Genomic DNA, 13,710 nt, shown 5'->3' on the forward strand with positions numbered 1-13,710 from the left:
ATAAGCTACCATATGGTAAATGGCAGCACATATGTAGTTGTACTTTTTCCTAGCTGTACATCACCTGATCTGAACCATTTCTGGTGTGGACAGTCATGCAATGACAACATGAAAAAAACAATATGGTGAGAAAAAGGAGCATTCCTAATAAAGCAGTCCCTATTCCACATTGTGTGCATGCCCCCACATAAGGGTGGATCAGACTAGGAAGACAGGACTTTACATGCACCTTTTGCCTAACAGTTGCATTTTAAGAAGCCAATATACAGAATTTATATGAATTAGCCTCAAGGTACAGCTCTCATCAAGCTTTCCTATGTGAAGGGGATGGTGAATGTGGACTATAGCTCTCATCATCCCTGACCATTGGTTATGCTGACTGGGGCTGAAAGAAACTGGAGTCTCACAACATCTGGAGGGCAACAGATTCCCCATCCTTGCTCTATGACTTCAGAGAAAACACATAGAATTCTCTGTGGGTGCATTTGGGATCACACAAATGTTTTGGTATGATGGGTTGGATGCACAGAAAATAGTAATTTTCAGAACTGAGTGGGAGGGTTTCATATTATAGTGTTTAAAAATATGTGCTTAGGCTTGAACCGGCAGCCAAATGCAGCAACTGCACATCATCTTTCCCTCTGATTGTGACTGTTGAGTTTTATTATATAAAGTTGTTTTCCACAAACAACCAAATCCATAGGCCAAATTGAGGCTTGTCAGCAAGTCTCTTGTGCTTTTGAAATTATTAACATTTAAAGGCATACCACAAGTGGCTCATCACTGTTGTTGTTTTTTTAAAAAAAAAAACTTTTTTGCAATTTTACAGCTACAGAATAAATAAACAAATCGGAAATACAAACAAATCATAGAAAAGATCATACAAAAAATATGGAAGATCATTAAAACATACCCCAAATATCACTTTTAAATATGGTAATTACCTTCTGCAAAACCTCAGTGTCAGAGCTTCTTAAGTGTTTCATGGGACATTTTTACTTAAGAAAAGAAAATACTATATTTGGCATGCAGTTCAAACTGCAGGAGTTACCCATCTTGAGACATCTAGCCTCATTATCCTCTACAGAAATTAATTTCCCACAGGTAAAACACAACATAAAAAATATTGGACCTGCCATTTCCCCCTTTCCTCTGCCTTCTGGCAGAAGGCACTTCTGCTTGTAAGAGGTGAACTGTTCTCAAGAACTCAAACTGGCCAGTGGGCTCTATACATGAACTTTCATATGGTCACACACAAATAGGCCGGCTTAAAAATGTACAATATGCTATAAAAAAACAGAACTGAAGCTTAAAACCATCTCAAAGCTGGCAAAGAAATTATATTGATGTAAATCAGTAACACTATGGAAGGAATTCAGTGTTGCACTATTATGAACCTTCCGTTTGTACAAGTATTTCTTCTTGACAGGCAGAAGAGTTTCCCCTGCTCTTCTCCCCCTGCATGCTATTCTGGGTGTTCTCTTGACACACACACCCCTAGGCAACCTCAGGGGGAATGGGAGGAAGAAAGGGGAGAAAGACCCATTGCACAAGCGGGAATCATTATGCAGGGCTTCTGATGGGGCTTGTTAGGTGAATCCCATCCTATATCCTTCTGGGCTGTGAAGGTGAATGGAAGCAGATGGCAGAGGTCCAGTTCAATTTCCAAGCTTGATGTCCTCATTCTAGGTTTGTCCAACTCTGTGTCATGTGATTTAGCTTTACTCAGATGAATGTACCTGGTTGAATATTCAGAATTCCCAGAATGATTCTAGGGAAAATGATGCATAAGTATTGTGGACCACATACAGGAAATGACTTTTTTAAAAATCTGAATGTACAAGTCTTCAGATAAGGAAAGTGTGGTAAAGGCCCAAGTAGATTTGTTGGATGCAGGCTTTATGTTTGGCTGAAACAACTCACTCATGCACCCCAAAAACCAACCATTATATTACCCCCAAAGCGATGATCCAAGTCAGTGGTTTTGTCCACATAAGAAATTTGCAAAAGTCTATGTTAGCTGTTTGATGGCTTCAATCCAGCTTGCCCTCTCTGCCTTGGAACTGGCCTGTATAAAGTAGTGAACGTCATTCTTTGTTATGATTTTGAAGAGGTTGCCCTGCACATTCCCTTTCACTCCTGCAACAAAAAGGAAAAGGGAGGGGAATGTTAGCAAGGCGCAGGGACAATACAATTGCTGCAGTAACAGCAAAATCTCACAAGGGAGAGAGTTTGATAACTCAACACAGTTTTGCTTTTGTTGATAAGAGAGTGTACCACTGCATTGATACGAATACAGGCTTGCATCTGGATCCAGCTAACCCGGTCTGCTAGCGGAAGCTAGTGCAAGGGCTCCCGCTAACACAGTGGGTTTCTTCCTCCTCTTGTCTGCCTGAACACCCACACACCTTGTCCAAATCCACTTTGGAGGTTTGGGAGAATCCCTAGAACAGCAGAAGGGGAAAGGGTGTACCATTTCATCTGAAAAGCAGAAATGCTTGCGCTGATCAGAAGAGTGATGTGATGTTGAATTCTTCCCTTTATCTTTACATGACCTCCCATCTACCCAAGTGCCATGAAAGGCCAAAAAAGCAACACTTATTTTCTCCGTGCTATACTGTCCTTAATCTGGCAATGTGGCTGCTTGAGCCAGCTATTTATAATCAAGAGAGTTACAGCCAGTCCTATTGTCACAGTTGCCCTTTTTCAAGGTGCCGTAATTGGTGCTCAGACTGGAGAAGGGGCAAACGGGGCCTGGCCCCCTGGAACTTTATGACAATTTCCTAAACTACTGTTTTTGGAAACCTACAGGGGAGGTGTGATTTGACTAAAATAGGAGGGTGTGGAATTCGTGGATTTCATTATGCCCACCACCATTACCACTTAATCTCCCATAGCTGGGAGCCCAGGCCCTAATATCTGAAATGGCTTCAGCTTTCCCAGTGTAAGCAGCTGATTCACACGAAACTTTATTCATAAATAAGATAGGAACATGTGAAGAGCTCCACAACCAAAGGAACTGCTAGGTTCATACTTGCCTGTTGGGACTCCATTATCTTCCAATGCTGAGACAAGGCAACCACGGAGAGAGAATCCCCCAACTGGTCGGTTATCTTCCTATAGTGGGTGGAAAGAGTCCAAAGGAATATGAATTATATGTTCTATGCAACACATTTTACTTTGGCAAGACATGCAGTAGCTGGCCACATCAGCACAACATGAATCTTGTCCCAGCCTGTTCCTCTCTGGGATAGGCCTCTGGAGGTTCTAGGTGTTAATTATGTAAAGAGATAGTATCTTAATTTTAAAAAATTATACATGTCTTCCTCCAAAGTGTTTTAATAACAGAGTTCTAAAGATAAGGGGAGAATTATAGGAACCTAGGAAGCTGTCTTATACTGCATCAGACAGTTTGTCCATCTATTATTTATTATTATTAGTTGATTCCATTTATGAATTGCGTTAATAAAAACATTATCTAGGCAACATACACAGCAAGATCAACAAAACCAACACATATTATATAATTCAATGAAATCATAAATAAATTGATAAAATCAACCCAGGAGTGTCATAAATCCAATTCACACAGGCTGTGAATTATACCTCTGAAGCAGATTCTTTCCCTCACATAATTCTGGGCACCGTAGTTTCTTAAGGGCTGCTGGAAATTATAAATCTGTGAGGAATAAACTGCACTGCCCAAAATTCTTTGAAGGAAATAATGTGCTCTGAATGTACTTTAAATATATGGTGTGCGCACAGCCACAGACCAAACTCCAGCAACCAACCTAATTAGCATAAGAACAAAACACAGCGCCATGTGCTTGACCCTACAATTGAGGGAGCTGGGGCACGACATGCACACACACACACACCAGGATGCCACATTTGTTAGCCACAAGAGGTTTAGTTTCAGCCTCACATGATTCTAACTTAAGCACACAAAAATTCAGATCTATTTTACCAAAAAGTTACACACAAGACATGAGATAGTTTATGTATTGGGAGTCCACGATCTCACCTTTGCGGGGTCATAATAGTGTAGGAAAGCAGGGTCAGCCCTCAGGACAAAGCGCCTCACCTTCCAGTTTTTCCTCTTGTGTCCCTAAAAGTTGAAAAGATTAATAGATCCATTTCACCTTCCATTTCTCAGTTTGTCCTTCTGAAATGGCCTGTAGATCTGCATACACTGAGACATTTCTCGTTATCTGTTTTACCACATTTTATCTTCACAACAGCCCTGTGAAACAGGTTTAGCCGAGAGGAATAATTGTCATAGCCAAGTAAGTTAGACAAAGAAACATTGTCAAAGGCAGAATTGAAGTCATTGTGCATTTTGCTAAGTCACTACATCAACTTCCTTTCCTAGCTCAAACAAGTAAAGAATAGCAACTGTAGGCTAGATTTGAATGCTTGTCTTTGAGAACCAAATTTGCTTCAGAATCAGAATATAATAATGTACACAGTGGGACCGCTGTTTCATAGAAGATCTGATTTTAGTGCAAATTATTTTGGAATTCTGCTGAGAATGACAATTCAAAAGGATCACTTGGTGCACAAATCCTTGTGGGGAATTCTGACCTCACTATTCACCAAGGCACTTCACAATAGTCTCTTAATTCCATTTTAACTTTCAGTGCACTGAAGTGTGTGGGGGAACAACCTGATTTACAAAACTATTTGAAATCAGTATAGATAGTTCTGTGTTGGGGGGGGATCAAAGGCTTTCCTGGTCAGAAAATTGTTTTTGCCGATTATGATTTGAACAGCATTTCTTATGTCACACAGAAAGCTAAACCATACATTCAGAAATATCACAAGGTCCAGTGCTTTTTGCGTTGTACCACATCAGGTGAAAGATTGTGTTTCTCAATTATTCTCCACCTCAAACATTATTTGCTAAAGGAAAGGCAGCATATCTGCAAGAAGGATTCCAGTTAGTGTACTAAAGGCATATATATATTTCCTACTGAAGTATTAGGCATAGAACACCACATTTTTTTCTATACATTTGGTCCTATGTGCACTCTTTTGCAACACTGTTCATGTGATTGTAATCTTTGGGTTGTATTCAACAGTATGTCAGCAGACTTCCCCTTCCCTTCTCCTCTCCTCATGTGCCCCCCCCCTCAGATCTGCTCCAGATCCTCCCCCAATGAACTGGAGCAGTTTTCGAGGGTGGGCACAAGCAGAAGGGGAGAGAGAAGTCCCATTGGACAAGTGGAAGTTTATTGTACAAGCAGATACAACCCATATTATTTAATTTTATTACCCAACTTTCTTCTTTAAAAAGAGCTTAAGAAGACACTAAATACAGCATTGCCTCCCATTCTCCACTTGCCAACATGATTCAGAAGTCATGGTCACCTGTTTTATTAAAAATCCTTGTTTTAAAATGGTGCCACTCAGTTCAATAATGTTAAGATGAATATTTTCTTTGGAGGTGGTTCTCTTCTTATAGTTTTCTGCCTGCAATAAAAATTAAAGATATTGGGGAAATTGGGGGTAGCAGTAGCAAAATGAGTACAAAATACAGAAGTGTTCCTTTCCTCCTTTAACATGGAACTTTCACTCCTCAGTCATAGAAACTCCCATCTTCAAAGCAGTTTTTTGCCAGACACGATAAACAGTAGGGATGGTCTCAGCACTCAGTATCCTCAGGCAGTTGCTAGGATCCCAGTGCTCTTAAAGGGCCCACCACTACTGATGTCACCCCTAGGCAGGTGGCTCACAACCACCCATTGCAGGTCTCAGCACTGCTGCCACCACTCCCAGCAAATAATGCTGCTGGAGAGGCCTAGAGGGCCTTTTGCTGCCCCCTCACTAATAAACAGGCACAGAAGTGCATAAATTAAGTTTCATTATGGCAGGTACAATGAGCTGTTCCCATATTGCATCCAGATAAACGCCAAACTTTTCCTGTTGCACGTCCACACCCAACCCAAAGTCCAACTACTGTATTAGTCAGATAGCATTAGAAAGCATTAGAAAGATTTTGCTCAAGTTATCTTTTGGCCTGATTTTCATTTATTGCAAATCTTTCCTATCAGTCTCCCCAATGCATATGCACACTACGCTCCTGTTGTTGTTTTTTGGTGTCCTCATATGCAGAAAGGAGACTCCCAGAAATCCCATCACTTACAAATGTGTACAGAGCTGTAGAGTCATCCAAAAACTGCTCCGTCAAATCACCATTCCTCATGGCTTCAACACTGCGGGCTCCCACAGGCTTAATGAAATTTTCGTCCACCAGCACAGAGGCCAGGGTGACAGCCTCTAGACGGGAGGCTGCAAAACTATTGGAAATCAGCCAGTCAACCAGCACAGAGCCTGAAAAGAATAAAGGCGGCTGTCAAGGTGAGCAAAAACAGCAAGCAGCCAGTCAATTCCCAAGGAAGGTAGAGGTTTTCAGTACTCATCCTCTAATAGAGAAATGAGTCTTAAATTGTAATCTAACCTGACTGAAGAGCAGACATTTGCATGCACATTTTCATAAACTTGGCAGGTAGCACTGTCTTTCTGGATAACCTTATTCTCATTCTAGGCCAGCCCAAGACATTTTGCAGGCAAAGGGGACCCTTTCAACTCTACAATTCTGTGAAGCACTCACACACACTATTCATAAATGATACCTAAAATTAGAGGTGTTTGGACTCCATTTTAATTTTGCCTTTCCTTTAAGGAGCATAGTACAGTGTAGACAGATCTCCCTCTTTCATTTCATCCTCATCACAGCCCAGGGAGATAGATTAGGCTGAGAGGCCATGATTGGCTCAAAGTCACCCAGTGAACTTCACAGCCAAGTAGGGAATTGAACCCAAATCCTCTGGTCCTAAAGCAATTCAGGAGTAGCCAATGTAGTGCCCTCCAACTGCAGTTGGACCAACTGCAATCACCTCTAGACATTTGTTTAGCTGGCTGGGGCTGATGGAAGTCGTAGTTCAACACCATATGAAGGGCACCATGTTAGCTACCCACCCCACACTCCAAATACTAGGTTTGGAAGCCACTCCCACTAATGTTTAAGTACCTCCATCTAATCACCAGCATGTGAGGTCTGGCTGTAGCTACTAATGGGAGAGAAATCACTGAAGATGTGCTCTTATTGTTCATGTCCCAGGGCTGTGCCCTAATAATGAAAACAACATTCCTTTGCATCAGATTCTATTGAAGTACTAGGAGGCTAATAACATGAGGTTTGCCTACCTGTAAAACTTTCTTTATATGTGCTGCCTTGTTCTGTGTTGGGTGTGAGCTTAATTCCACTGCTGTTGTCATGCATTTTGTCCACAATGTGACTGGAAAAAAACCAGCAAAAAGGTTAATGTTTAAGAAAACAGAGAATCCGGTTTTGTGAGGGGACTCAAATCCCTCTGTCTCAATTCATACAGCCAATAAAGAGCACAGTTTCGATCGAAAGGACCTCAGGCATGAGTGGAAGGCAATTCCAGTTACACACAGGAGAGTACCATTGATTCCTGTATCCTTGATTCAGTCAAGTAGTGGCATAGTGGAAGGCGGCATGGGGCAATTGCCCTGGATGCACAATCAGGGGTGGCAGGCGAACCAGGCTGGGGAATGCGGGGGGTAATCTTCACCCTCCACATGTCCCTCCCCTGCCTGACATGTGGGTGCCTGCCTGGTGGTGGTGGCAAGGGCCAGATGAGCGCACTCTACACACACACACACCCTGGGTGCTGGCAAACAGTGCTATGCCCTTGCTTGAATGCATCTCATTCTATGTTGCTGTCAAGTAAGCTCAGTTTTGGGACTTAATTATATTCCAGTGGGGTCCCTCTTTAGATGGTAAGGCGTATTACTTCATTTCAAAATGCGGTAAACCAGCCTTGCTGCCTTTGGGGTCCTCCTGGTCATTCTATGAAGTGGAGCTCTGAGCTTCTGCCCCAAAGTCCTGCCCTGATGGCACCACGGTCCAGAGAGTCGCCTGAGCCTCAGGTCTATAAAAACATAAGAGCAGCCCTGCAGAATCGGACCAAAGGTCAACCTAGTCGAGCATTTATTCTCCTGCAGTAGCCAAGCAGATGGCCGTGGGGAGCCCACAAACGTCTTCTCCTTAACAACCATGAGTGGTTAGCCCAAACAAACCTTGGCTACAACTTATGGTTTGTCCGAATTGAGACAAACCACAATCTTGGATTCAGACGTAATGTAAACTAAACCATGGCTTAGCTTCAGGTAGCACAGCAGCAGAACTGGGGGAAAAGTGAAGCAGCCATGACATTTGCAATGAGCATGTTCACATTTAGCCACAGTCTGGCTTAGTGTTATGTACAAACTGGGCTACACACACCCCACAAATTGCAGGAAAGCAGATGGAGGCATTATTTAACACTTACTTCAGGCTGATATTTGAGGGCAGTTTGAAGGAATTTTTCATGCGGTGAAGTTGCTGGACTTGCACTGGGTTGCCAGCATGAATAGCACCAGTTATATCCAACGCCCAGGCATCACGCTCTTCTCGAGAGCAGAAATCGAGGAAATACTCTGTGTTTGTTTTTGTCTTCAGTTTAATGACCAACTACAAATAAACCCACAAGAAACAACATTAAATTATTTGCTAGAAATTATCAGTGCATCACTCAGAAATTTGAGAGACCTTGAACAGCTTTACCTTTCTGGTCATAAACAGATGTGATCAAACATTTTCACAGGTAAAACTACATGACAAATCTACCTGTGTTTTATTTATCACATCTGTAGTAACGTCAGGGGGTCAGCAGTATCCCACCGCTGCCACCATGTAGTAACGTAGTAATGTTGTCCCCCAACCGCCTGCCCCTCCCTTGCCTGTCTCTGCTCTCCGGCCAGACTAGGCTTCCTAGGGCAGGGTTGGCAGGTACATTACTTTTTGCAAAACAGAACGAAAACGACCCGGTAGGGCTGCCACCACTCCCTCTGTTCCAGGGGACCCAGAATCACAACCCAGGGAGAAGGCTGTGATCCGTTATCCAGGCTATCCCCCACTCCACAAGTTGTTTCCACAAACTTGCAGACAGAAATTCTACGGTATAGCGTAACCAAGTGTAAGGCTAGGACTTAGCTATTCCCCCGGGAAGGCACACAAAACTAAAACCAGTTTCTCTTTTAAAAGGTTTATTTTAAAATAACATAAAAAACATGCTAAAACAGCAGGCACTTCTTTTGAAAGACACAGATGAAAAAATAAAGACGTTGCATAGTATAGCTAACTAACATACTCACAAGCCTAACACAAATAGGATAGTTGAAATCTTTTCAAGAATCCGCAGACTGAAGGCTTTTGAAGATCTCCATTTCAAAAGACGAAACGATGGCTATCCGGGCATCCATGCGGATTGCAGTGAGCAATGGCAAAGAGCAACTTCTCAAACAATTTCCTGATCCTTTATTCACAATTCGCACTTTGCGTCGTAACTCTCAAGCCAATCATAAGTCTTAATTAATATTTGAATTCACCAATGACCGGCTTGCTAGTCAATCAATCTACCCCTTGGCAGCTGGGACAATTTAGAATTCAGAACTCAAATCAAAGGGTTTCCTCCCTTCCGTGGAAACTTTGCAGATACACATTCCCAAGCAATTCAAGGACAGATAACATCATGGGGGGGGGGGATATTCACACTCTTAGACCCAGGTGTCAGCCCTTTCATTAAATCAAGGCTTCCTTCATCCCAATAAACCTTTCACGCCAAGGAGCCTGCTAGTCTGGAGTTTAAAGATACACAACCTCTTTCCCAGGGTCCTTGTGGCCGATGAAACTCCCACAAGGCTTCACTCCTTTTACTTGACCAAAGAATAATTTCTAAATAATACCAACTTTACTACAACATCTATCTATCTATCTATCTATCTATCTATCTATCTATCTATCTATCTATCTATCTATCTATCATCATCATCATCTATCATCTATCTATCTACCATCTCCTGGAAATTAAGGATAAGTGTGGGTTTCAGGTGTGCTGCTTTGATGTCTGAGTACTATAATATGTTCAATTTTTAAAAATACAGTATGATTTGTATATCTATCACTTGCCTTTCCTAGCTAAACTAGAGAAAATATGTAAGATTTGTGATAGGATCTCACAACATTTTTCCAGAGCTTAGTAGCCAGTTTCAACACTGCTCTTCACCCCTAGCTAAAGGGAGAATGTCCTAGCTAATACGACACACAAATTCATGGTACCAGCACTGCCCCCTTCTAATACGTTCCATTTTCTAGAGCCAACACAGAAACAGTAATTTATACCAAATGGGAAGAGAATTGGACATACCGGCCTGTTATACTCCAAACATGGACAAGTCATTGTGCAGCCATCCAAAATAATCCTGCCCTTTGGAGAAGACTCTTTCTTTCCTCCCACAACTTTATAATAGAGCAGTCTGTCCTGGAGAAGAACAAACCACCTTGCTTTCCAGTTGTGGACAACATGTCCCTGCAAAGAAAAAGTGTCAATCTTAGGTGCATAATAAACAACATTTATTATCTGCTTTGGTGTTGCATACTCATGAACGTCTTACTCATTGCACTCGATTTATAATTTATATAGCCTCTAATGTGCTCTCATCTGGTAGGACTTTAAACCGAGTTCTTGCCTTTTTTCCACAAATCCAAGGTTTCCCCAAATGTATTTTAGTGATTCCACAAGTCAGCTTTTTACACGATAGCACAGTTTCCCAGGCAGTCATTACAGGTATGAGCACAATAACCTGGTCTAGTACTGAGTACCCTAGTACCCCCGGGGAAAAGCACTAACTACTATATTTCAATGGGAAAGATGCTGATTCACCCCAACTAATCCATGGCAGAAATGAAATAGATTTGTCACACTCAGATCCAAATTCAGTTTTACAGTCACTAGACATGAGTGGTTCTCAAAAGGGCAGTAGATTTTTATTTATTTTTTTCAATAGATTTGGGGGGGCGGGGCGGGGGGCAGAATCCAATACTTTTTGAAGTGGTGGGCCCTAGCATGGGGTAGGCATTATTTGGTACTCTGCCTCAGGCAGTGACATGTTTTTGGTGTTCCTCAGCTTTGATTTTTACAACAGAGAGGATTCAAACCATACATAGCATGGAGTGGGGTTCTAGCTTTAAAAACCCAGATTTCAGACAATGCTCTCAAGTCCCATACAGCAGTTCTCATCTGTTTTTAGTTTACCCAGCATATTGCTATCTCAACAACATGACAGGACATTTCACTGTTGGAGGCAGTTTGCCTCTGAATATCAGGTGTTGGGAAGCACAATGGACAGAGCTGTCCTTCATACAGGTTTCCCATAGGTGTCTGGCTGGCCACTGTGAAAACAAGATGTTGGACTAGCTGGGCCTTTGGTCTGATCCAGAAGTTCTTTGCTTATGTTCTTCACTCTACCCCCAAGCAGATGGCTCTGTCAGCCAACTGCAGTACTACCTAGTCTCTGTTCCATTTTTCCTGTTTTCCCCTTAGTGGGGCTAATGGAAACCTCTGGGGGCAACTTAGATCAGGGAAAGAGCATGGTGGGGAGGAGAAAGAATAAATGCCCAATCAAATTAGAAACTCTGTGGCTTCTCTGAAGTAGAGAAAATAAATTCATTCATTTATCTCCTGCACCATGTGCAATTTGGCCCTTAGACATGAGCATAGAGAAAGCACATTGGACTGGATAAATTGTTAGAAATTAGGGCCCTTCTGAAAATCTGATAAAGGCAATGACAGATTAAGAGAGGTGGTATATTTCAGATATTGCAAAAGGATAATTTGAATAACTTGGGCTACATTTTGAACCTGGAGCCCTCCTACCATAAATTGAGTGTGCACAATAAAAGGCAAAAGATCAAGATGAGCAGACAGGTAGAGCAAGAAGAACTAGATTGTTGTTCTGACCTGTTGCACCCTAGGTCAGAAGGGCAGGATATAGGGAGAGCTGCTTGAAAAGCAAGACAAGAATAAAAGAGGACAGCAGCGGTGGATCTTGAGGAGATCTGCATGCATGCAAGACAGGACCTGACAGTGAATAAGATGCTGCAGGTCAGAGCAAGAGAGGAATGTTAGCAGAATGTTAGCACAGCACTCTAGAGCAGTATCTAAACCTTATACATCCTTTGCCTAGCTATGGGAGACATTCATGTTGGAAAAGTAATAATCTGGCAAGATGTTATTTACTTCTGACATTTATAGCTCACTCTCTTTCCCAAACGAGGGCAAACATATTTTTAAAGAGGAGGTTGCAAGTCTGAAATCACCTAGAGATAAAACTGTGGCTGCACATTACTACCGTGGCCATGTGTGCTCTCCCATTCATTTACTCTGCCTCCGGGACTCTCACACCACTGATGTGGGAAGTGGTGTACACATGCCATTAGCCACAATCCATATATATCTTGTCGTTCCTTATGAAACATTGCTTATTGATGCATTTCCCCCCAAATCAGCAAGAGAAGCTGAGAAAAAGAACAAACTAGTTGTGTTTTAAGCTGGTAATGTACACATCGCCTGTGACTGCAGCTTACCTTTTTAACAAGAAAGCCTTCCTTCAGAATTCCACTCCCTTCCTCCATTCTGATCCAGTAGGAGGTGAATGTGCCTTCCAAGACGTCTGCGGGCAACTGCAAGCCGATCCCTCTGCATGAGGAGTTTTAAAACAGTGACTGTTTTCTTAACCACCTCCTCCTCTGCTGTGACGTCTACACCCCTCCCTACCCAGGAGACAATAGGCAAATAGTGAGCTGGCACTGGGAGATCACCTGTCCTTAAGGGAATACAAAACAGGGAAAGTTTAACAAGGTAATTGTACCATAGCAGTACTTCCCCTAGAAATGTGAATGGATCAAGCTCATTGAATGACTCAGAAGATATTAGTCAGCCATCCGGATTATACAACACAGGAAGGAGACAGACCTTCTGTATATAGAAGCCAAGGACTGGAGGTTCCCATGTTTTGTTCACTGGGCATTTCCATTTTTAATATATTGTTTATTGTTATCTCCATGTACTACAACATACCAGGGACAAACACTGTGGCTACCACAGGACTTGGACTCGGTCCAGTATACCTGAACGAACGTCTCCTCCCACATTGTTCAGACACATTGTTCACTGAGGTCCAGCTCCGAGGGACTTCTGGCAGTTCCCTCACTGTGAGAAGGTTACAGGGAACCAGGCAGAGGGACTTCTCAGTAGTGACACCAACCTGTGGAATGCTCTCCCATCAGATGTCAAGGAAATAAACAACTATCTGACTTTTACAAGACATCTGAAGGCAACCCTATTTAGGGAAGTTTTTAATGTTTGATGTTTTATTGTGCTTTTAATATTCTGTCAGGAGCCACCCAGAGTGCCTGGGGAAACCCAGCCGGATATTATTATTATTATTATTATTATTATTATCAATAGTAATAATAGCTGCAGGGAAAAGGAGCAATGTAAGTGAACTGAAAGGAAAATTGAAAAACCTGGGGAATCAAAATACAAATATTTCTCTATTCTATGAAAATATTTTCAATACCAATGAATTTACTGTGCAATGGCTGTGACCCTTACCCAGCACATGTGTGCACCAAATCAACATGAATGTTAGGGTTCTTAAGCTACATTAGTCCCATCAAGTACACACAAACACATTCCAGTCTCCTACTAAGTCATAAACTCGTTTTTAAAACAACAATACTAAAACAAAAAGCAGGTTTATAGTTTGACATAGGGTCAGCGCCCGTGATAAAAATGG

The 13,710-nt window shown here is 42.1% G+C and overlaps 1 protein-coding gene across 1 annotated transcript; it reads right to left on the bottom strand.

The window, feature by feature from the left end:
* Positions 1–773: 773 nt before the first annotated feature.
* Positions 774–13,039, bottom strand: PLEK2 (pleckstrin 2). The gene is made up of 9 exons (XM_079952379.1): positions 12,497–13,039; positions 10,278–10,439; positions 8,361–8,542; positions 7,210–7,301; positions 6,146–6,333; positions 5,371–5,472; positions 4,025–4,108; positions 3,039–3,117; positions 774–2,139 (listed from the first exon to the last, which is right to left on the bottom strand). The coding sequence occupies exons 1-9, from the start codon at positions 12,542–12,544 to the stop codon at positions 2,012–2,014; spliced, it is 1,065 nt and encodes a 354-aa protein (XP_079808505.1). The 5' UTR covers positions 12,545–13,039; the 3' UTR covers positions 774–2,011.
* Positions 13,040–13,710: the final 671 nt, after the last annotated feature.

This window comes from Podarcis cretensis (genome assembly GCF_951804945.1).
Source record: "Podarcis cretensis genome assembly, chromosome: 1".
NCBI lineage: Eukaryota > Metazoa > Chordata > Lepidosauria > Squamata > Lacertidae > Podarcis > Podarcis cretensis.